The sequence below is a fragment of the Poecile atricapillus genome, chromosome 3, assembly GCF_030490865.1.
Source record: "Poecile atricapillus isolate bPoeAtr1 chromosome 3, bPoeAtr1.hap1, whole genome shotgun sequence".
NCBI lineage: Eukaryota > Metazoa > Chordata > Aves > Passeriformes > Paridae > Poecile > Poecile atricapillus.
Genome location: NC_081251.1, coordinates 114,923,394 through 114,947,026, shown reverse-complemented (window position 1 = coordinate 114,947,026; position 23,633 = coordinate 114,923,394). Strand labels below are relative to the sequence as shown.

At 45.3% G+C, this 23,633-nt stretch overlaps 1 protein-coding gene across 5 annotated transcripts in view; it reads left to right on the top strand.

Annotated features, from left to right (window-relative positions):
* Positions 1 to 23,633, top strand: part of CCDC85A (coiled-coil domain containing 85A) — a 94,501-nt gene that overhangs the window by 7,202 nt on the left and 63,666 nt on the right. The window contains exons 1-2 of one of the 5 annotated variants that reach the window (XM_058834958.1): positions 19,134 to 19,428; positions 21,133 to 21,521. In XM_058834958.1, coding sequence (XP_058690941.1) covers positions 19,194 to 19,428; positions 21,133 to 21,521 — 624 coding nt within the window. In that variant the 5' untranslated portion in view covers positions 19,134 to 19,193. Of the gene's footprint in view, positions 1 to 19,133; positions 19,429 to 20,860; positions 21,020 to 21,132; positions 21,522 to 23,633 lie in introns of those variants that run through there. The other 4 variants (XM_058834957.1, XM_058834956.1, XM_058834960.1 and 1 more) reach the window with 4 other exon arrangements.

Sequence of the window (23,633 nt, the reverse complement as noted above, 5' to 3'; positions counted from 1 at the left end):
CAGTGCTGCCACAGGATTCACCTCTGGAGTCAGACTTGCTACCTGGAAAGCTGCATATCACTGCTGAGTTTATTTGTGATTGTTTTCTTTTAGTTTGAGATACCAGAAAAAGATTATGCTGAGAAGAGTGGCAAGGGTGCCCTCACATTTAGTGAGATTCTGGACAATTCCATTAGTCCTTCTGCATTCAGGTCCACTGGCTCCACCTTTCTTACTTGAAGGACCCTCTTCCTGTCTGGATTTTCCTGCACTCGAGGCAGTAACAACTCAGCTGGTTTTGGGAATTCTGTGGGCAGTTTGCACTCAAAAACTGGCATTAGGAATTAATAGAGGAAGCACCCGGCAGTGCTTGCTGAGATGGAGGGTATCTCATAGCAGGATGAAGGTGAAATAATTTGTTAGAAGCTGCTGTTCAGGAGTGGTGGGCCTGGGAATGACTGAGCCTCCTGATGCCAGTTCTTTCCTGTGCCTCCCAGTCTACAAACAAGGGTGTTTGACCTCACAAAGGCAAAAATTCAGCAAAACCTAGATTTTGTCACCACATACCTGTCATGCCTCAGGAGGAGCAGTTCCCTTGCTTGTGCCTGGGAATGCTTTGGAAAGGGGCTCTCTAGATAATGTTGTAGTTTTGTAGGAAATAATCCAATTCTTTCAGTTTGAAAAGTCTCTTCAGATATTTAGGAAGAAGCCAAATAAGGAGGGAAACAAAGCAAGACGTGCAAAGGACCACAAATAGCATGGGAGGGTTTTGTCAGTTTTCTTCAGGAGAAGAAGCCCTGACAACTCAGTGCTCAACATGTCTGACGTTTACTCACTTTCTGGGAGCTGGCACTGCAGAGAGTGTGTATTTATAGGGATGTATTCACACGACTTTGCTTCGCACAGACTACTGATTTAGATGTCTAATTTAGGAGCACAGGCGCTCTCTGTCGTCAGCAGAGCCTAAATGAAGGTCTCTGAGTTCCCCCCTGAATGGAGGCACCTTTCTCCAGCGAGTTCAGAGCGACCTGAGGTTCCTAAATTAGGCCCATCAGCCACGTGTGCAGTGTGTGAGCCTTGAGTAAACAGCACTTGGGGATTAAGTGCTGGCCCTGGCACTGCTTCCCCCCACAGACAGGGAACTCTTCAGAGATCCCAGCTTGGTCAGGCTTGAGCGTGGCTGAAGAGAAAGATCATCTTCCTCCCCTGCTGGATGTAGCCAGATCCACGGGCCTCAGTGACTCGAGGGCAGAGACACACTTGCATAGGACAGTGCCCAAAATTCCATTTATTCTGTGAGGGAAAAGGGAACTCCCTACCCGGGACCCAGCCGTGCGTGCTCGGCTTCAGGTGGCAGAGCAGGCTCGTAGAGCTCCTGAGAGCTGCTACATGCACAACTGGCTACCATGGCTGTCATCCTGAGATGAACAGAGCTGGAAAAATACAAAAAGAGAAGAAAACTCCACCCCAAAGCAGCCCCACCTCTGCAGAAGTGGAGGTTAATAAAGCGAGGCCTGTGAGCCCCCGGCTCCTTTGTCTGCCTCAGCCAAGGGCTCTTCCTGTGACCCCGCACAAATTGTGGATTTCTTGCTGCTTCTCCAGCTCTTTGCAATGAGAATGATTTTATTCACAGAAGGTGATGTCACGAGATTGTTGTGAGGGGATGTGACTCAATGTTTGTATAATGCTTTGAAGATGAAGAGTGCTAAGTATTGTTATTTGAGATGGCAACAAAATAAAACAAAATATGTTCGGTGCAGCTGTTCAAGCCAAATCCATTTTCAGTTAATCTTCCAAGCAGGAATTCAAAATCAAAGTAAAAATCCTTGCCAACTGGAACTTTACAGCTTGATGGGAAAGTTAGAAAGAAATTAATTGGGTTTTAAATAGTTGTAACTGTATTGAGATGGAGCGTGGAGTGCTCATCTACTCCTAATTGCCAGTCAGTTTGGAACGGGGAATTAAGGCTTGCTCAAGGGAAACTTTTTTCAGAAAAGGAAAACAGTTGGGCTGTCTTGCATGGCACACTGTATAAACTGTCAGAACTCTGAAAACATGTGCTTTTTCCACTTTATGCTGCCTTTTTGCAGTAATGCAAACCAGCAGAAGATGTGGAAAGCAGTGAAACTGCCAAATGCCACCACAGAGCTCCTCGGGGGAATGGCTGTCCCCTCCCAGACAGCTCAGCCTGTGATCCTGCCCCAAAGGGCTGCTCCAGCAGGGCAATGGTTCTCCATTTGAGATTATAATAATGATCTCCATTGAGATTATTCCAGCCTCTGCCTGGAATAATCTGGGCTGGGGTCCTGTGCTGGCCCCTCAGCATCTGCTCCTGGTTGCTCATACACAGCTCCACGAGAAGAGGATTTTCCTTTTGGATCAGGGGTGAGCACACAGCGCTCACTCAGAGCAGAATTTGCTACCCAGCCTTTGTGATGGCCTTTAGCCTCTCTTCCCTCAGTTTTGGGAGTGCAGAAATTCCTGTGCTGAATCAGACTAATGCTTCAGCCTTCCAGCAGCAGCAGCTGACCTAAAACTCCATTAAGGGGCAGATGTGCTTCAAAATTGTTTCTACCTCGTGGTTGAGAGCAAAAATCCACTTCCTGCACAGTCTCTATAAAAAGGACACAACAACACCTTCATCTCCCAGGAGCAGTGCTGAGCCCAGACTATTTGCAAAACACTTTCAAGTCCTGGACTTAAATTAGCAAAGCTCAACTATTTTTACCTCCCAAAGACCTGCCCCATGTAAGGAAATGTACATTTGATTTAGAATTTTTCCTGATGTTCAAAGGGGCTTGGACGTGTCTCTCAGCCTCTTGTGTTTGATGGGATCTGTGCATGTGAAGCACCTTCATAAGAGGGTTATTCATGACTTCTCCCTTTGAGTGAACACACTGTTTTCCAGCTAAACCATCCTGTTTGAGTTTTGCTGTCCTGAGCAGAGGTATGCCTTCAGATCCCAGTTTTTGTTTTCTTAATACTTTTGAAGTTACTCGTTCCTAAAATACGACTCTCAGTAAACATTTCAACGCTTTAATTTGGCTTAAATTTACGCTTGAATATTAAAGTTCCAAAATAGTTTTATGAGCAAATAAAAATACGATGGCTCTGGGAGCATTTCTTTTCCTTTCTTTCTTCCATATCTTTTAGTTATGTTAAACTCTGTACTCAAGTGACTGCCTTATAAACAGCTTTATATTGCACTCAATTGCAAGTCATTGGAACAACATTCTGTAATGGGTTGCAAATGGCAAAACATTATGTGCCCCAGTTTCTGCAGCCAGAATGAACAAGATCATTGGAAAGGTTGGTGATAAAAATGGACATAAAAAAGATAACCTTAAATCTAAACCCTCTATATCACAGGTAATAGAACAAAGTAAAAAAAAAAAACCACATATTTTTCCTCGCAGAAGAGACATGAGCCAGCTCAATCCTGCTTGCTGAAATGCCTTTTTTTTTATCATATTCCAAATAAAATTTTTATTTCCTTTAAAGCTGTGCTTGCTGTGACAAAAAATGATTGCATAAATAATTTTTCCTCACCTTTGGAAAGCTGATTCTCTCTGAGAATGAATTAGTTAGCTGTCAGAAGAAAGCCTGGATCATATATTCTGGAACACTTAGTGGGCAGAGCAGTGTTGAAACACCTGTGGCAAATGTTCATTACTTGAGGTCTGGCAAAATTAAAAGTTCAGCACAGGACTGACATTTTTTCCCTCTCCTGGAGAAAAACTTGTATAATTAGATGCTTATATTTCTTTCCGAGGTGTAAATCTTTTAGATTTTAGATGTTGCCATCAGCTACAGAAATGGGAAATAGCAGAAAAGATGGTGAGTGCTTGTATGGTATTTTGCAAAATCTTGATTGCAGAAATGTCATCAAGTCACTGAAAGATATGCATCTTTTCCAATTATTATCTTGAAAACTTTGTTATTTCAAGTTCTTTCTGAAACACATCCAGAAACTTATTAGACCCAGTTCCACATGGTGTAGCCTCTTATGCCCGTCCCAAAAAATAAACCTCAAACCCACCAAGGAAATACCTCACCTGCGAAGTTTTGACAGAAAATGAAGCCTTGTTAACAGAGGGATGTGTGGGCAGTGCTTTGGGTGGCAGCTGTTTGGTGATAATATATTTTAATTAAAGCAGGGCACTGTGATGTGTGCACTTTATTTGAGGTTGCTCTCCCTTGTAAGCCTAATGAACTTATTCAGCTCCACAAGCAGGAAGAAGCCTGTGGGGTCCCTTTGCCAGCAGATTCTGGCACAGATCACGGAGCAGAGAGTGTAAGATGGCATCACTCATGAGAGGGAATTGTCCAATCTTATAGAAATCCAGGTTCTGTTCTTAGTAAAATACAGTGCTCTAAGGTGGGGAGTATTTTCCTCCTGCCTTCCTGTGAGGAAGGTGATGCACTGGGGGAGAAAGATGCCTCCCAGATACATATCCAGGAACAAATGCTTTTGGAGGTGGCTACATCACTCAAATTCTGCCTTTCTTAGTGCTTATTTTATCAGCTGCTCTCAAGCTTGTGAGCTGCAGCCGGATTGACTGTGGTCCTTTTGGGAAATGTCCCTTGGTTTTATTTTATCACAGTTTGAGAGCTGTAACCGTGAGTTACCGTGCAGTCACCTTTATGTACACTACAGCGCAGTAAAAGCAAATTGCTCAGCTTTTGGTTTTTATTTTGATTTCATTTGACTTGCACAGACTTTCCTGACTTGTATGCGAGAGTAGAGAGTGAGGCAGGGAGATCAGGTGGCAGTTTTCACAGGAATGGTCCAGAGCAGCAGTGGAGGATCAGGATTTCTGTCCTTAGCCATGGTTCCTGTCACTGAGACAATTCACCTCCAATTTCTGAGCTCATATTCGCAGGGATTTCTGTCTGACAGCGTGATAGCATCGGCTCGTGGTGGTGCTGAGGGAATGATGTGTAGCTAAAGCAAAGGAATCCTGTTCTGTCTGATTTTCATCTGCCTGTAAGCCATGCCTGAGCTTCCTTCCTCTGTCAAACGATACTTTAAATACTGTATTCGTACATTAAGGAACTCCTTCAATGGGTAACCTCAAAGTGACCAGCGGTACAAAATACTATGTATGGGGTCTGTGAGGGGAAGCCTTGTAAAATGGGGGGAGATTCTTGGGAATGACCCCAAAACCCGTGGAATTGGCTCTTTCTGTGAGCCACAAAAGGCGTGGGCCTTCCTCGGGAGAGGCAAAGGCAATTTCTCTGGAATCGCTTTCTGTGGTGCCATTGCCTCTTAGCCAGTGCCGGCAGAGGAAGCTGGCGGCAGGCACAGGCTTGGAGGCGTGGGATGCTCCAAAGGGCCGCTAAGAACCACGGCCTGGCGTGAAGCCCCTTTTTCTGTGGAGATCAAACAGGAGGGGATCTCAGGCGGCCGGGGGAGTGCCGATGTCCATATTTCTATAAGTGAATAATCGGTGTGTGCTTCAGACGTGCCAGTGTCCACTCGGGCCGGCGCGCTGAGGCACCGCCTGTGTGCGGGCGCCACCTGCCGGCCGCGGTGCCCTTCCCGCCGCTTTCCCGCCGCTTTCCGTCTGTGGGACCCCGGCGGGAGTCCTGAGGGGATTTGCTTGAGGAGGGAACCGCCCGGCAGGCTGAAGGTATTTTGAACTGTGCGCGATGTCTACATGCCGTGTTATATATCACCCACATTTATCCCGCCTTATTTTTAAGTTTCTTCAGGGGGAGCCAAGCTTTCGGCCCCAGAGGAAACTTTCTCTGTGCTCTGGGGAGATTCCCCCTCAGCGGAGATTCCCCCTCAGCGGAGATGTCCTGTCATCTTTCACTGTCTCTGACTGAATTAATGTCAGCAGGGATTTCTTCTAAGGCACCCTGTTCTCCATTAGCACACACAGGGAGTGTGGCTCACAGCCTTGGTCTCTGGTTTGTGGTGCTGGAAGTCACTCGTTGTTCCAGCCCTCTCTGAGGGGAACACACGGCCACAAAGGCCTGGATGTGCCCTGTGTACCCGGTGGGCACAGCTGGCCTGGAGCAGGCAGCCCTCAGCCCGGGTCTGTGTGCTGGGGATGCATCCACAGGGTCCTGGAGAGCTGAGCCATCCTCTCAGATCCACACTGCCCCATGGAGCACTTGGAGTGACCGACTCCGTGTGGGTGCATCTGGATGGGTGGCAAAAGCTGAGGAAGACAAGTCTGGGACAGCATTTCTTATCAAAGACAGGTACAGAGCAATTTTATTTAAGCTGTATTTGATGCACCTATATAAAAGCCAGAGAGGAAGGTAGCTCTTGGCTCCTCAGTACAATTATGTTTTATCTGATGCTTTATGTCTAATTTCTGCAATTTTAGTGCTCATATTAATGATTTTTGAAAATTTCAATGAATAGGTCCAGGGGTTGGTTTGTTTGTTTATCCCATCCAAGTGATGTTCACTAAATAACAAATCCACACAGTTCACTGAGCTGACTGGAGTCACTCCACTGCTGTTTCCCTACTTCCCATGCAGTACTTCTCATGGACAGACGAGGCTGCTATGGAACTGGTTATTTCAGCTGGGGGAGTGATATTTAGGGGACTGTCCCCTCCCTGCTAGATGCTTGCTGAGGGCTATGACAAGCCTTGACACAAGTGGTTACTCCTGCTTGGCTTCTTCTATTCTAAATCACTATAAAGTGGAATACCAGAGGGCTGGTTACCCTTGATAATTGCTTGGAGGCTTTAGGTGATGCTGAAGGTGACCACCATTTTCACAGTGTGACATCTGTACCAGAGCTTCCCTGTTCTGTGCTGGTGTCACCTCGCTGCCACAGGCACATCCAAACTTCGGTTTGCATTTAGAGGGCACTGGGCTGCCTTGAGAGCTGCTTCTCCCTTCTGCCAAAACATTCCTGCCTGGACTGCTCCTGCTGTTTTTTACCTTAACATTAAGACTGTAGATATTAAAGCAGTGTCAGCTGAAATCCCTGGCTCCACCACTGACTTTCAAATTTGTAGTCTGGCCTTAACCTTAGCACAAGCAAATGCTTATTTAGGTTGTTTTGCAAGTGGATGATTTAGTGACATCACCAAATTTCTGTCTGATCAAGAGCTTTCCAGAAGCAAACAATAAATGGCAACAAAGCATATCCTTGAAGTAGATTTTATGTACAAAAACCCGAGCATTAGCAATCTCATTTTCAGTAATGAGATAAAAAACACAGAATCAGCTTTTGGGATCAAAGATGCATCTTGTTCTACACATAACAACACATGGTATGAGATGATGAGGTGTAACAAGCATCACACCTGACACTCCCTCAATGAAAAGCACTGTCTCCAGGCAGAACTGTTTGGTACTCTTATAAATCCAAAAGAAAATCAGGTTGTATTGTCCCAAGAGAGAGCATCTAGTTAGATCAGACCAAAATGTTATTTTTCCCCAAGGGAGCATATGGAATGAACCACATTATTCTCTAGATAATGGACAAAACCCTTCTTTATTATGAAAACTTTATGCCCTTTCATAAGCATTAATAATGCTGGGGGTGTGTGGGTGGGAGAGCAGGTGGGTAGGAGTGCTAAATGGAAAAGCAAAAAGCAGAGCTATGAGACTGTAATTTCTTATGAAATATTGCTCTGTATGATACCTCTTTGCTTTAGAACATTTTTATAGATGAGAAATACTTTGCATTTCCTGCAGTCTTCAAGTTTTTGCTGGTTTTTGTGACTGCAGTACTTCTGAAAGGCATTGGGGAGGGGATAGCTTAGGAAAGCCTTTATTTATCTCAATGATATACAGTACCAATAGCAGTGGAAATTTCCTTGTGCTCTGGGCCAGTGCCTGGATCTTGTCTAAAATCATCTCCTAGGCTCAGAGCAATATCCCTCTCCAGCTCTCCCAAGCCTCCTGAGATGGGACTCATTGCTGTTCTTCCAAAAACATTTTCCTGTGCTGTAGAAATTGGGTGGATTTCCCTTATTATCCTCTTTGGAGGTCACAGAGCTACAGTGGCAGCAGAGCTTGCTGCACACAGGGATGGATTCAGGGGGATTCCTGGGACGGGCTCCATGTCAGAGCACCTGGAACCCTCCCAGCTTCTGGTTGCTTGGAAAATTCAATCATTGAATCTGATTCCTACATTGTGGCTACCAAATGTTTCAGCTTCACAGCTCTGGCTCATGTGGCAGAAATGGCCCTGGAGGTTTTTTCCAGTTTCAACCTGTTTGACTCACTAATGCTGTTATAAAATTGTGAAATATTCCCCACAGTTACTAGTAAGGGTTTAGGACTGTCCTGTTCATGAGAATTCCAACGAGAATTTCCATTCAGGATCCAGAAAACTTTATTAGCACAGTTCTTTCATCCACAGTGTCCAGAAACACTTTTATGAAGTGATCAGATTGAAACTTCTCTTCATAGTTGCACAGTTTTTTTCATGGCTGAAAGTAAAATCCAATGAGCTGGAAAATTCACTATATAGACCTCACCCGCCAGCTTCTGTCTAAATTAAAGAAAGACTCCATTTTAAAGAATAATAACATTATAAAAAATAATTAACACGAGAATGAATATTTGCAGCCCTATTAGTCAGAAGCAGGAGAGGTAATGAGCAAGATTAAAATCAGTGCTGGCCTTTCCTGTTAGAAGTTTATGGGCTTTTAATGAATTTAAATGGGAAAAGGAAGCTGATAATTGAATTATTCGTAAGAACTTTATTCAGCAAGGTTTGAGTGATTGCTGTTGGCTTTCACTGCTGTGCTCCCCTTTGTCACCTCAACCTGAGCACTGGGAGCACTGGATCTATATTTATTTATGTAATCGGGGGAACATGAGAAGTGAGCTATTGATTGCATTGACTGGAAACATGGAACCAGCACCAAAAAAAAGGGGAATTGGAACAGGAACCAGCTGCTCAGAGATTGCTACAGCCACCTAAAGAGTTAGGAGCAGAGAAGTCATTTGAAAGAGGTAACTATGTCAGACTGGAGAAGTGCTTTTGGCCCTCCACACATGTAACACTCGACAGCTGTGTGGGGATGTGTGAGAAAAAGAGATTCCCGAGGGGAACTCTGGCTGGGCAGCTTGCATTGGTCCATAAAGGCAGAGAACAGCAGAGCAAAGGCAGGCTCAGCCCACACAACTAGCAGGGAAAATGCTGCAACATTAATTAATTTTCATTAAAAAGGTGCGTGGAACAGCAGGAGGACAAACTGCAAGTCTCTGCAGATGGAAAGGGCAGTGGGAGGAAGGCACCAGCAGGGAAAAAGCTGCAAATTGGTGTTTTGGAGAAAAGGCAAATGCATTCACCCTGTCAGCTGCGGGAGGTTTGTTTATTGCAGGCTGTGTGTGGTAGCTAATGTGTGTGGGTCCTCGTGGCTTTGGGGATTGTTAGTTTGGGTTGGTTTTAGTACCTGAAAACCCTCAAAAACTGTTGGAGAAAATCTAACAATTGTGAGTTATCCAGACACGGACTTCCCTGCAGACCAGTGGCCTGCAAAGAAACCCAGAAGGAACTTTTCCCTTCTCACAGAGGTCAACCCATTTGCCACAAAAACAACAGATGTTGAAAGGAAGTCATTTTAAACTGTAAGGTTTAAATTGGCAGCAGGGGAAGACAAGTTGCCAAAATGTGTCTTTGTTTTGTGTCTCTGAAAGCCTCAATTCCTCCTAGTGGGAGACTTCCACTTCTGGCCCCTGCACAGATACACTTGCATTTCATTTAATCTGCTGTGGCGCAATCGGGAGGCTCTGGCTAAAAGAAATGTCCTGTGAAGCAGATCCAGAACAGTTGGCCCGTGGAGAGCTCTGCACTGCTCTGCTTTTAGCACTGGAGGTGATTTTTGAGGTGAGTCAGTGAGGGCTGCACTCACCAGGTATCTGGTGGGGGTATTTGCCATGTGGGAAGAAGCAATGGGATTTGGTCCCTGGAACTTCCCAAATGCAGCTTTTCTGTCTGGGTGTGAACGCTCCAGTAGCTGCAGGAACTTCACAGTACCCCCTGTGCATGAGCAAAGCTTAAGGAAAAAGAGATTACAGCAACACGGATCTGTGGAAATAGCTAAAAAGGCAGAATTTCAGGGACAATAGGAGAGCAGATGTGAGTTCTCACTGACTGTACAGGACAGCTCTGAAACTCGATAATTACTTTGTGATAAGTTGTACAGCTGTGATCCCTTCTAATTATTACGCACACATGCAAAGATGTGAGAAGCGTTTTGTAAATGTAGTGGTCAGAGAAGGAGAGCAATTAAAATGTTAATTCTAATCATATGCTATGCCCAAGCATTGATTTTTATAATTCATGTTATCCATTAATTAGTTAATGCCTATAAAGCGCATTAAAGATAGAAAATGCTAGAAATTACTATGGACTATTGTTACTATCATTATCCACTAAGTTTAATTAGTTCTTGTACATTTTAAGTGGATTATTGAGATGTAAACTGGGTGAAGATGATTTCGTAGCAGAGGCTGTCCTCAGAATCCTGGCAAAGAGAGCAGCTGCAGTGCCCATCCATACAAATCAGGAGACTGCCTTGTTTATGCAGATTGATACAGAAATCTGCTTAGGTTTGTCCTACATGAGCATTGCATCTGATGGCTTCCCTCTCCCCCAAACTGGCTCCTTGTTTAGGGCTCAGCCCAGCCCAGTGATGCTATTGCTACAGAGGGATGTGTCACAGGGCTGAGCAGTGATTTATGTCCCTGGAAAATGAGAAATAAGAAGATTATAGCACAAAATGGGAAGATTCTCAATCTCCCTGTGGGACCAGCACGTTTCTGTCACCCTTTGAAGAAGAGGAGTTGTCTTTAAAGCAATAGTATCTTTAACAGGATCTGGTTGTAGTTTGTTCTCTTTTCTTTCTATGTCTGTAATCATGATGAAACCCTCTGACTTTGTCCTTCGTTCTTGTCTGAGCTTTGGAAGGTTGTATGGAAAATAACTGTTTCTATTCTGCCCTATTTATTTATTTATAAATAGCTACTTTTGAGGGAAGCATTCAACATCTGATCCTCTTGGAAGAAAACTTCTGGGAGGTTTTCCTTTCAACTTGGTCCAAACTGCTTCCCCCCGCCCCTGTGATGGATCAGGGATATTCTGGGTTTGTGTAAAGTTGAAGATGGTCTAGTTCCAGAACCTGCTTTATTTCCAAAAGTAATTTCTCAGCTGCACATCTTCCCGTGGCTGTTTGCAACAGGGCTCTGTGTTCTGCATTTTTCCCAAATGTTTTGATTTTAATGCTTATATGAACCACTGTTAAAAAATCTCCCACCCAAATAAAAAAGGCATTATAATGGAAAAAAGAATACAAACACATTTGCTCTTTTTTAAAAGACATTTATCAAAGTTCGGTCAGCTGGGATTTTCTGACACATGGCTGACTTGCAAAATTCTCTTTAACATCTTTGTATTTTTGGCAACATAAGGAAGTACCACTTGGATTGCTGCAACTGAGGATTTCAGTTGACAAGAGAAAAGAGTAGGCAATGTGATTTTTTTTTCCTAATTATGTTTTGTTAGCTATTTCCCTCTTCTAATTTTGTTTCTGTCATTTTCTTTGTCTAAATGTCATTCTGCTTTTAGAAAGAGATGAGGATCAAGGCTGATAAGAGGTAATTGTGCCGGTTATGAATCCAGGACTCTGCAAATAATGGAAAGCCATGTTTTGGAGCCAGTGAGTCTTGGGACAAATTTGAAAATACCTAACTGGTCTCTGCCTCCACAGCAGTGAATTCCTATTAAAAGTTAGTGAAGTTTGTTTCCTTTTGTAAACAAAACTTTCTGTTAGTCAGTTCTGGGGTCTTTGGTAGTGGCATCATATTCAGTCCTTCAGGACTGAACCCAATTGTCCCTGTCCACAGATATTAGGAAGTTACAGCCTGTTCTTTAGCCTTGAAGAACATGGGCTGAGTCAGCCTAGGGAATCTGACTTCTGGGTTGGATCCTCCTTTATTTCATGTGCTGCCGAAGCTGCAAGAGTTTGCTGTGCAAAGATCTTTGTGCTCAATGTTTATCTAATGCTACAAACAGAAAATGCTCATCCCCTGAAGATTGGGGGTTGGGGTTTCTGGTGTCTAATATTTCCTTGTTGGAAACAATTGTTTCAACTGGATCCTATCAGTTTATTTTCAGAACCACTTGCCCTTGGCATTTTTCATACCTCAGCTGTGACAAAATTTACAGCACTGAGATTCTCTTTACTCTCCCTGTGTATTCCAAACATTATGCTGTGTGTCATCCCAAATTGCTGGGTAGTGACTGAGGTCAGCAGGATTTTGCTGGCTGTTCTCAAGGAATGGTTTGTGCTTTACCTAGATTGAATCTTATTTGTTGGAATCGCTAAGTTGCTCTCTGTCTGTTTAAGCTCTGTTTTATTCAGTTTAGAATGTCCACTCTGGTGTGTCATGCCTGTGTCAAGCCATACACAGGGATTTTCTCTGCTGATGAATTCCTGCTCCACTTAAACAAGCCAAAAACCCCCTCACTGCAATGCCCAATTTCCTGAGTTCATGCATCTCCTCTGGAATTGATTAAGTAATAATAGCTCAAAGGAGGATGCCTAGAATAGAAATCCTGATTTGGGTGTTCCTTTTTGTTTTGCTGTTCCTGTTCATAAGCTAATAGACCCAAATCTCCAGTAATGTGCATATCATTGCAGCACGGTGTTGTAACGATACAGCATGTAACGTTAAGTTAGCACTAGATAGAGCAGTTCACTTACCTAATATATTGAACACAGCCTAATTAAATATTTAATGGATTTTTCCTGCTGAGAGGAATCAGCAGAATAACTAACGAGTTTGTTCCTGGAGATGAAAGTTGCAGAGGAAGGTGATCTGTGGGGATTGTTGTTCATTCAATAACCTCATAAGCTGCCTTCCCAATTACTGTGTACCTTCCTTCCAAGAGGGGCACTGCATACATTGATATGTAGGTGCATATTTCAGTGGCCCCAAACCAGTGAAGAACTTCAAAGCCTTGCTGCATGACATGATGGTAAATCTTCAGTTGATTTCTGTTTGTTAAACTGACACTAAAGCTGTGGTTTGCTCCTTCCTCAGTTTAATGTCAGTGCAGCTTTGCAGTGAGAAATGCCCACATGTTAAATGGGACACCCAGATTTAACTAATTCTGCCTCTTTCCTTTGAAGGAACCCGAGGTCTAAAGGTGTATCCTGTAAATTCTAGGATCATTGTCTTTTTATGGACTATGTTGAGGACAGTCCTCTCCTTTTGGGGTTCTATAGCCCCAGCTCCGAGGGATCCCACTCCATGTCTGGGGGTCTCGGATGCTATTGCAGTGCAAATAAATAAGTGAGGCTCAGTGTGGATAATAAATTGCACTCTTAATTCTGTCCTGAATGGCATTGTCAGAGTTGGTAATTAATTTCTGGAGCCAGTGGTGTCTGCACAGGGCTGGAGCAAGTGAACAGTTTATCTATTAGCAGGCAGCTTCCTTCCACAGTCCTGTAGTTTCCAACTGATGTGAAGGCAATTACTTTAGATCCAGCTGGGCTTTAATTCCAGCTAAAACTTAGAACTCCACTAGGCATTGTGATAGTTCTACTGCCATACCATTAACTCTCCTTTTTTTGGGCAACTTTTCTTGTTTTTCTCATCAAAACTAATCTGTAGATAGCAATTAAAAAAAATAAAATGGCAGAAGGTGTCTCATGTCCTGCTCAGACTCTGTGTTCACTGGGCCCTCTCACTGACACTGTGAATGAGCCCAAAGGGCTCTGAGCGCCGGCTCCTTCGCCTGTGTTATTGCCACGTTCCACCAGAGCCCTGGAGGGAATTGCCAGTGAGCTGGAGAGCCAGGGTTTGCTCAGATGTGAGATATAAACCCTAAGAAGTATTGCAGTCATTTCTAAACTGCTGGAGCAGCACAGGGAATGCACTCAATAGGAAGTGCCATGTTCCGTTAGATAAGCTCTGAATGCTTCGCTTCATAGAAGCCCAAACATTGGAGGGTTTTGTTGTTGTTGCTGTTGGGTTTTTCTTCTGTTCTTTTCCTTTTGTTTGTTTGTTTTTTAATTAAAAAGGAATGGAAAAAAAACAACCAGCCCAGTTTTAAAGAATAGGGTTAAGGAAATGGGAATTATCTGAGCTGCAACTGTTATAAAGGAAATGAATGTTATCACAGCCACATCTGCTGGAGAGGCTGTGTTACTCCTGCTGCTTTTTATTATCTAAAAGTTGAAGGGCTTTTGTCTTGGAATTCTTTCTTGCAGCAGGAGCTGTGCAGAGCTCAGCATCCCTCAGATGAAGCCTGGGTTAGGGCTGGCAGGACAGCACTGCAGGTTAACTTGTCAGGAAATGAGCTGTGCCTGAGCTGCTGTCCTGGCTCTGGAGCCCAAACAAGGAGGGACATTGTGGAAAGCAGAATTCCAGATGCTGTGACCTGGCCACTGGCTTTGGGAAGTGCTGGGATGGACTTGGGCTTGCAGTGGGGACATGAGACTGATGTGGACTGATGTGCAAATGTCTCCCTAGGGCATTCCTTGGCTTTAGGCTTTGCTTTCATTACTTGGTTCCCAATTGTGTACTCAAGGACTCATGCTTGGCTGGATGAATGGTTTTGTTTGTGTTTTTAAACCAGTCTGGTATTTGAAGTGTCTCCAGGGAAATCTTCAAAAGAATCTAATTTTGCTTCTCTGTAAATAGGTAATCCTAGTAAAGATGTGGAAATCTTGGGATGGGAAGTTTGGATAATTTGGAAGTCCCTGGAATTGTTTCCCACTGAGCTGCACTGTGGAAGTTGTCACTAAAGCAGCAAGACACAGGGAGAAATTGACTTTTGACCACTGGTGTCTCTGTGATAAAGTGGTGAATAAATAACCAGTGACTTCACAACAGAGCCCACCATACTGCAGGCAAAACCTGGAATTTTAGGAGATGTGTTGTAAATTACAAAATCCTGCCCTACCAAGGAAGGAGCTGGATACAAAAGGCCATCACATAACCATGAGTCAGCCAGAGTGAGTGGATGGGTGACTGATTTAAATGTTTTTTGCGAAATTAAGATGATTCTAAATGAAAAACAATGTTAGAAACCATTGGAGTTCTGTCCTGTTGTAGATTGGTTTTACTTAAGCACACACAGCTTTATAAAAAATGCAGTGAGTAATCACTTTTTGTAAAAAGGTTTTATTAACAAGTATCAATAATGCCTTAATCTCATTCCAATGCTTGTGCTTACTAAGTATGTTATAGATGCCTAAAGCTCTATTGATGTCTTAGAGGAGGACAGAAGGTCTCTATCTTCATGTCTGTGGATACTGGGCCAGTATTTGCCATTCTTCTGGGGCTGGGAAAACAAAGGATGATGCACCTTGTCTCACTCCCACCATATGGGCATGTACTTTATTTCCATCAACAATAAGCAAATAAGCATCTGGCCCCTTATTAACTCACTGATCAAGTATGAACAGGAAGCAAAGTCCAGTGTTACCCAAGTGAAGAATGGGAGCACAATTAAAACAACCCCACAGATGCTCTGATTATGTGTCTGTGTTGGATTCCAGCCAGAACAAACTGTCAGCTCTGCAGAAAAGTTGCCAAGCCCTCCACGATAAAATCAAGCCCATAAAAATGTTATAATTAACGATTTCCCTCTAACATCTATGGATGCCTTTAAGTTACTGTCTCAGGAATGTTTTCTGCTGAGTTGGAAAGGTGCCTGTTTCCATATTTGATGTTGTCTCTAAGGATCAGCCATCAGCCCACTTGTTTAACCTTGGGCAGTTATAAAGCATGTTCATTTACATGAACCTCACTGAGATGAACAGGCAGGTTCAGGAGCATGGGCCAACCCCTCCAGAACCAATTTCCCTGTCAGTTTGAGTGGCAGTATCTTTCCCTGGCTCAGGAAAAAGCCTTTTCCTTACTCACCTCCTGTGAGTAATCCGTGGCTTGGGGATCCTGGGTTTGTCCTGGAAGAGGGACACACAAATCTGCAACTGAAATAAAAGGCAAAGTGCCTACGTGAGACCTTCCAGGAGTTTTCATTCTATTACAGGTTCCAAGTCAAAGCTGCAAGTCTGGCTGAGCCACAGGCACTGCCTAAGCTCAAGCAGGACGAGCTCTTTGCTCTCCACTCCTCTCCTCTGGGGCATCTTTGGTGGCTGTCCTGCGTCAGCATCTGTTTAGTCTGCTCCAAATGCAGGTTTCTGTTAGCGGGGATGGACTTGCTCCTTCTCCATCCCTGGCCTTGTGTGTTCCTTCTGCCTCCCTTGCATCCCATAGAGCTCCTGTGAGCCAGATCAGTGCAGTCATCCCTGGGAAAACCAGCTATTATTCATAAGTGGTAGATTTTAACTTTAGTTTTTCACTGCCTCACGAAGCTGATCCAGCTTACCACACATTTGCATGGTCACTGGACCATAAGGAAGGTGTAGGTGGCAGCAGGAAGAAGTTCACAGAAAACTTTGCTTTGTGAGAATTTCTGAATTTTGAAATACGGAGGTAACTTCTCAACAATTTCAAGAAGAAAAAAGTTTTTATGTAGTTAGTTTTCTTAGAGAATAAATAGAAAGTATTTACCACAAGTAATTAATTAAAGGGGTTTAAGATGCAACTTCTGAAATTTTAAAAAGCTGAATGACTAATTCAAGCTGAGCTTACTCCCCACTCTTCAGACTATTAATTTGAAAACTTTTTTTTTCTAGATTTCTTTTACGTTTTCTCCTTGTTGGAAATAGATTAACTTCTTTCTCTCTCAAAGTATTTCTGAGATGAGAAAAGTGCATGTTGCCTGGTTAGGTTTGCTCCAAGTTGGCTATTTACTTTTACCTGTGGTCAGGTCAGGAGCAAAGGACGAGGATTCCATCTGTAAATGCTTTGAAAGGTGTCTGTAGTGAAGGATTTTGTTTGTGGGCAGCTTTAGCTAGATGACATTATCCATAACATCCTTTGTGCCGTGGAAGGGCGTGCAATGAAGTAGGAAATGCTGTGTGGATGGCCTGGTGTCAGACTATTAACTTGCATGTGTACCAACACTCTGAACACTGCTGGAGACTCCATTAGGAAAATGATCTATATTGTATTGTAAAATGCATTATCTAATTTATGCTGCTACAGTGACTACAGGAGTGGCTGGAAAGTGAATCCCATGGTGGTGAAAGAGCTGGAGCAGGAGTGAATGGATCCTGTGGCCAGTGAGTGCTGGCACAGCTGGCACTGACAGCAGGGATCTGGTTTTTGTCACCGTGGGACCCTCTTTGAGTGCTCTTAGGGAGAGGTGGGATCCTCCCAGCCAAATGAAGGACAAGCGTTTTTGCCAATGTGCTGGAAAAGCTGCTGAGGAGAACTTTAACCTAGGGATGGACAGAGAGAGCTGATGGCAATGACACAAATGAGGGAGTAATGGACCAGACTGGTAGACAAGAGATGCATGGCTGGGGTGCTGCCATGGTGGAGAGGGGCTCTGGAGGGACAGGATGGGAGGGTGAGGAAGGGGAACTCTCTCCTAGGTTAGGGATGGGAAGGTGTGGAGCTCTGCCCAGGGACAGGGGATGAGCCAGCAGGGAATGAACAGGCTGCACAGGAGAGCAGCTGATGTTGGAGATGCTGTGTTGAGTGTCAGCTACAGACACATGACTGATGGGAAGAGCATCTAGAAGCAACTGTAACTAAAATTACTTGAACTTTTCATTTTTTAAAGCTCTCTCCACTTCCTTCCAATTTGGGAATGACATTTTTCGAGTCTGAACTCCTCTCAAAAGTATTTTTGGAAGAAATTTTGTTCATTTCTGAACAAAACCAGTTTAGCCATCTTTGTGTAAAATGACTGCTAGGCAAGTACTCGGCTATGACATATTTTTGGCAGAGAGCTATCAAACAGCTTTAGGGCCTCATTGGAAATGTCCAAGAGTTTTTTAAATCATCAGATAATTATTATTGGTTATAATAATCCTTAGAGACTCAGAGACTTAAAGCACTGGAGGGTCTGCAGGCAGCAATGAAAAGCAAGTCCTTGAGAATATGCCAGGGAAAATTTCCAGCAGCAATTGCTGGGTATCTGCATGTCCAGGGGTGAGCAGGACACAGCAGTGGAAATGTTACCGAGCTGGCAAAGCGTGGTCAGCTATGGAGATTTAATTGGCTGCGGATCCACATTGCTGCTGGCATTCGGCTTCTGGTGTGAAGGAACTGGAAGGATGGACAGGGACTGCCATCCCCCTTGCCACTGGACACAGGCTGCAGCAATCCCAGCACTGCAGTCTTCAAACTCATTTGCCCAGACTCTCCATTTCAGGCTGTGAATGAGAATTATTCAGGGGAGTACTGAAAAAATGCCACTTTAATGTGAAAATCAGTGTTTGTTTTGGAGCAGTTGTGGTGCTCACCACTGACAGTAAAGCCCAGGAGCAGGGAGGTGCTTTGGGCAGTGAGGTGGACTGTCTAAAGGGAAAGTTTTAAACTTGCCAGGAGATGGGAGTAATTATGTTGCACTTCCCACTCTGGTTTTGATCTTGTTACACAAGCGTGAGTGAATGTGAAATTAGATCCTCTCAGTATAGAAACGTTCCAGATTAGTTTCACTTGATACGTTTTTGCTTCCGTTATTAGAGCTACATTTGTCGCAGACTTTTGAAGTTTCAGCTATTTCCAAGGTCCCTACTTGCTGAATTCCCCCATCTCACTGGTGCCTGTGCAATAACGCTGAGCCTCCTCAAGACACAAATGTGGAGGCGCATTTGTGGGGAACACGGTGTTCCCCGGAGCTGTTCATCTCAGATCCGTGCTTTCCGTGGCTCCTCGTGATCAAAAGCTGTGAAATGCTGCTCCAGAGAAACGCTGCTAACGTTGAGGCAAGTGGACACTCTTCCCTTAAGCTTTTGGATTAAAATGTTTTTGGAAATTTTTTCAGTTAACTGTTTATTTCATGGATGGAAATTAATTGGATTAAATTAATTAATTCTAAAAATCCTTCATCATGTGACATTTTAACTCATACACTTCTGAATTAGAAAAGCCTTTATTTGTTGCTGCCAAGCTGTTCTTTTTCAGTTGCATTAAAATTAAATATATTTGGGCATAAAAGATGACAGCTCCTTTTCATGGCCTCTTACTGTATTTTTGCTGTGGCTGGTCAGATGCTTTTATCTCGAGCTTTATTCTTTGCAGTGGTAAAAAAAAAATAAAAAAAAAAACTGAGGATTTAAGAGAGTGATAGAGTTTGCAAAGAAAATAAAATTTTCACACAATATTTGTCACTGCTCAGGAAATGGGATTTCATGCTGGCAAAGCTCTGTGCTTGCTTGGAGCTCCTGTTGACAGTGGTGGGCTTTGGGGTTCCTCCTGCAGCTGAGCCAACATTCCACCCTCCTGTGGCACAGGTATTCCTTGGAACAGGGGCAGAGGATCCTGAGCAGCAGGCTGGACCTGTGGGAGCAGCTCAAGTGCCATTCCCATGGCAGCACCCATCCTGGATGGAACCAGAGTGTCTGGCAGGTGCCTGGGAGGCTGAAGGTACATGGAAAATGGATCAGCTGAAAGAACAGCTCTTCATGATAATTGGGAAGGGAAAACATGGAGAACTTTTGTGGTGAAAAGTCCAAGTGTTGCCCACGATGGATAGGAGCAGAACTTCTATTGTGGTCAAGTACAGCTGGTAGTTCAAGGAGAGGATTAGCAGTAAGAACAAAGAATCAGTGTTTGATTTATCCATTCTCCTTGCAACTTTTAAATAGGGCTGAGAGCAGAAAATAATCGTTGGTCTGGTCCTCTGGCATTGGCAGGAAAATGCCACGGGAGCCGGCTGGGACAGCGACATGGGACAGGTTCTGCAGCTGCATGTGCAACCTCGTGATCTGCCAGTGCTGGCATTAACTACTTCAATTTTCCCCTCAAGAACCAGAAATCTTCTTTAATCCTACATAATTCTAAAATTGCAGAGCTGGAGGTAGGAAGGGCCCATTAAGCGAGGCAGCCTCCTCTGTCCGCAGGGGGATTGTTCAGGGGGAACTTCGTGATTGAAAAACAGGGATTCAACCAATTACTCACCTAATAGTTTCAGTTCATCCACCTCTGCCTCTGAGATCTGTCGTCTCATCTTTCTTTGTAAGCAGCATGAATGGATGATCAAGTTTCATTCTCAAATCATCTGCGAGGCAGATTTATGCAGAGTTTTTGTATCTCTAAGCAAATCGGGGAATGTGAGTCTCTTGCTACAGTGCGGCTGAATATTCTTAGGGAAGGTGTGTAAGCAGCCCAAGCCTAATTCCCGTGAGGGGTTTAGCTCACGGCATGAGACCTTCAGCTGGAGTAAGGAGCTGCTCTGGGGTTCGGTGCGAGCCTGTCGGTGCCTGTGAGCTGCGCTGAGCCGAGGCGGTGCTGCCCGCGGTGATGTAATGTGACCTCTCGCCGGCCGCCCCGCTGGAGCCATCGCGCTGCTGCGCGGCCGGCTGCGCTTGTACCTCCATCCCGCGGGCCCGGCAGGGCCGGGATGCTGCTGCGGCTGTGTCCGGGCCGCAGCTGTGTCTGTCCCTGGGGTGTGTCTGTCCCTCGGGTGTGTCCGTCCCTAGGGTGTATCCGTCCCTAGGGTGTGTCCGTCCCTCGGGTGTGTCCGTCCCTCGGGTGTGTCCGTCCCTCGGGTGTGTCTGTCCCTGGGGTGTGTCCGTCCCTGGGGTGTATCCGTCCCGCCGCCGCCCCGGGATGGCCCCGGCCGCGCTGGCGGGCATTGGCCGGCAGGGGGCGCCCTCGAGCCGCGCGGAGCCCGCGCCGCCCCCGCCCGCACGTGGCGCGCGCCCCGCTGAAAAGCCGCGAGCGGCCCCGCGCCCGCCACTGGCGCCGGCAGCGCCCGCTCCGCTCCCTCCTTCCCGCTCCTTCCCGCTCATCCCCGCTCATCCCTGCTCCTCCGCCGCCCGGACCGGCCCGCTCTGCCCTCCACCATGGCGCGCGGCATCGGCACTTCGCATCCTCCCCTGCATCCCGCAGCCCGGGGGCGGCGGGTACCGTGAGAGCCACCGCGCATCCCTGGCGCTGCGGCGGGGACCGGGCGCACGCAGCTGCCGCTGACCTGTTGCAAGAGCCGGGCTTGTCTTGGGAATATTTTGTCTAGGTCTTTTTTCTATTTTCTATTTTTTTTCCTTCTCGACGGGGGAAGTTTGCTCCCCAGCCTGTGGCCCGGCTTCCTCCACACCCTTTCCTCCTCCTTTTCCTCCTTTTTTCCAGGATCCGCTGCCTGGGGCCAGAAGAGGTCTCCCTCGTTACCCCCGGCCCAGCACTGGAGCTGGGGGCACCCCGCGGGTTCCGGGCTCGCCCTTTCCCCCGGCGGCGGCGGCGGGGCGGCCCCGGGAGCGCGGGGAGGCTCCGCGAGTTCCGCGGGCTGCCGGACCGCCACCATGTCCAAAGTGGCGGCGGAAAGTTGCGGGGCAGCGCCGGCCGAGGACTTGTCCAAGGTGTCGGACGAGGAGCTGCTCAAGTGGAGCAAGGAGGAGCTGATCCGCAGCCTCCGCCGCGCCGAGGCCGAGAAGATGAGCGCGATGCTGGACCACAGCAACCTCATCCGCGAGGTGAACCGCCGTCTCCAGCTCCACCTCGGCGAGATCCGCGGCTTGAAGGTAGCGGGGTGGGCAGGGTGGGACCCCTGAAGTTTGTGCGGTCTCTCCGCGTCCCCCGCCCGTCCCATCGGGAGCAATCTCGTCAGGTGGATGGTCTGGGAGGAGCCGCTCCCGAGAATCGCATGAAAAGTGGATGAGAACTGGGGTGAACAGCATCTGATCCCGCTTAATAGTCAATTAAGTGGCCGGCTAAGAGATGACCAGTTCCACGGCAGGCTGTAGTACACAGCTGGTTTATGCTCTGCCCCAGTATTCTTTTGGGCTGATAAAAACCCTGAAATCTTGTCAGCTTTGTGTTAGACTTCCTTGGTTTTGAACGAAGTTAAATGATCCTGCCTGAAGTGCACGAGAATAAGGGTTTGTGTAGCTCACGCTGTTTTCTGTCACTATTTTCAGATGATTTAGCCTGGCAGGCAGGCTGGTAGGCTGCTGGAAAGAGTCGGTCATTTCCAGGATTCAGTGCAGCGTGTGGCACGTGATGGCAAACCCTTGAGCTCGGGTTTGGGAATTGAACCATTCCCTAATTTATTGTCCAAAAAGATATCTGGCAACACATCTCTGATCAAACCATTCTCAGTTGTGTGCTCATGCAGGCTGCAGCCTGTATTACAAGTCTGTAATAGCTTATCCCTTCTTAATTTCACTCTTGGTGGATGAGAAGCTTAGTCCCTAATGCTTCCTTGCCAGTTCTGAGGGCTGGGAAGAAAGTGTGCCTATTTACAGAGCATTACCTAGCCTTGTGGATTATAGACCTAGAAAGTTACCTTAGAGTAGGCAGGACTACAGAACATTTTGTGGCTTACTGCTTTGAGAATTTTCAGGAAATTCCTTCAGTGAGGTGAGGCTGGAGGGAAGGAGAGAGGAGACAGAGATGCAATGTGGGCTTTTGAATTATTACAGGAAAGTGCATTAGAAGAGAGTTCTTCACTTGTAGAATGGCTTTAAATGATAGAATTGTTGAGAAAGTGTCTTTGATAATAGTGTGGCACAAAATAAATCGCTCCTGGTGGGGGAGACAGTCCCTGCCTCCCAAGATTTTGTGTTTGCAAGGTTTGTGTGTCCCTTTGGTGGTGTCTGAGGGTAAAACAGACCCCACCCATGGTAGTATTGAGTAAAACTGAAACTTTTATTTTAAATGGAAGTTCACTTACAACAGTAGTATCTTTTTCCCAGTTATGTGCAAAAATCCAATATCTGGATTTCTGCATCTTCTAGATAACTGACCAAACACACTTAAGATGGTAGGAAGGAGTCACAAATTCCTCTCTCAATTCCAAACTCCTTAAGTCTTGTTTGACTTCCGCCCTTTGTTCAGATGCCTCAGCTGGAACTTTCAAAAAGAATCCGGGAGAAGGAGGTTCTTTGAGCCCTGTGTTGGTGCCTGGAAATCTCCCTCCTTTGTCCTGTGTGAAATAACTTCTCCATGAGTAAGGATGACCAGCTGGATGGGTGTCTCCTGCTTCCTGACTGAGGAATTGTGGACTTCCACAACTATTTTATTCCACTGTGGGATCATTTCAAACATCTCCCACTAGCAGAGGTTTTTAAGGACACCTTAAAGCCACAATGAGATTTTTTTTTTTTTGTTGTGAAATACAGGTTGAAATTGTTCAAATTCCAAGTTATTTTGAGGCAAAAATCAGACAAACACAGGTGTTCATGCCCCCAAACCCATTGGAGTTACAAAAGCTTCCTTTTCTTTGGAAACTGCTAAAATGATATTTCCATAAGACTGACTTTTTAACAACTGTGGCCAATCTCTAGTTGAGATTCCATAAGGAATGAATATGTTGATGATGGAAGAAAGATGAATATGGTCACAAGTCCAAACTAGAAGGATAAAATACTGAAAATGTTTTTATTCTGCTGTAGTAATACCCTGAACATTTTTACTTCAGAGCATTTGCTTCAGACCTTTCCTCACTTAGGGAAAGGCATAGAATCCTGTACTTCGTTCTGTTAGGGGTGGGAAATCTATTTCAGCAGATTATTTCATTTCAGAGTGGTTAAAGCAATCCTTGTCAAGTGACCAGGCTTTTTATACCTATCAGAAGCAAAATCCAGCAAACCCCAATTTTTAAGAATCTCTAAAATGGTCATCTTTATATGTGA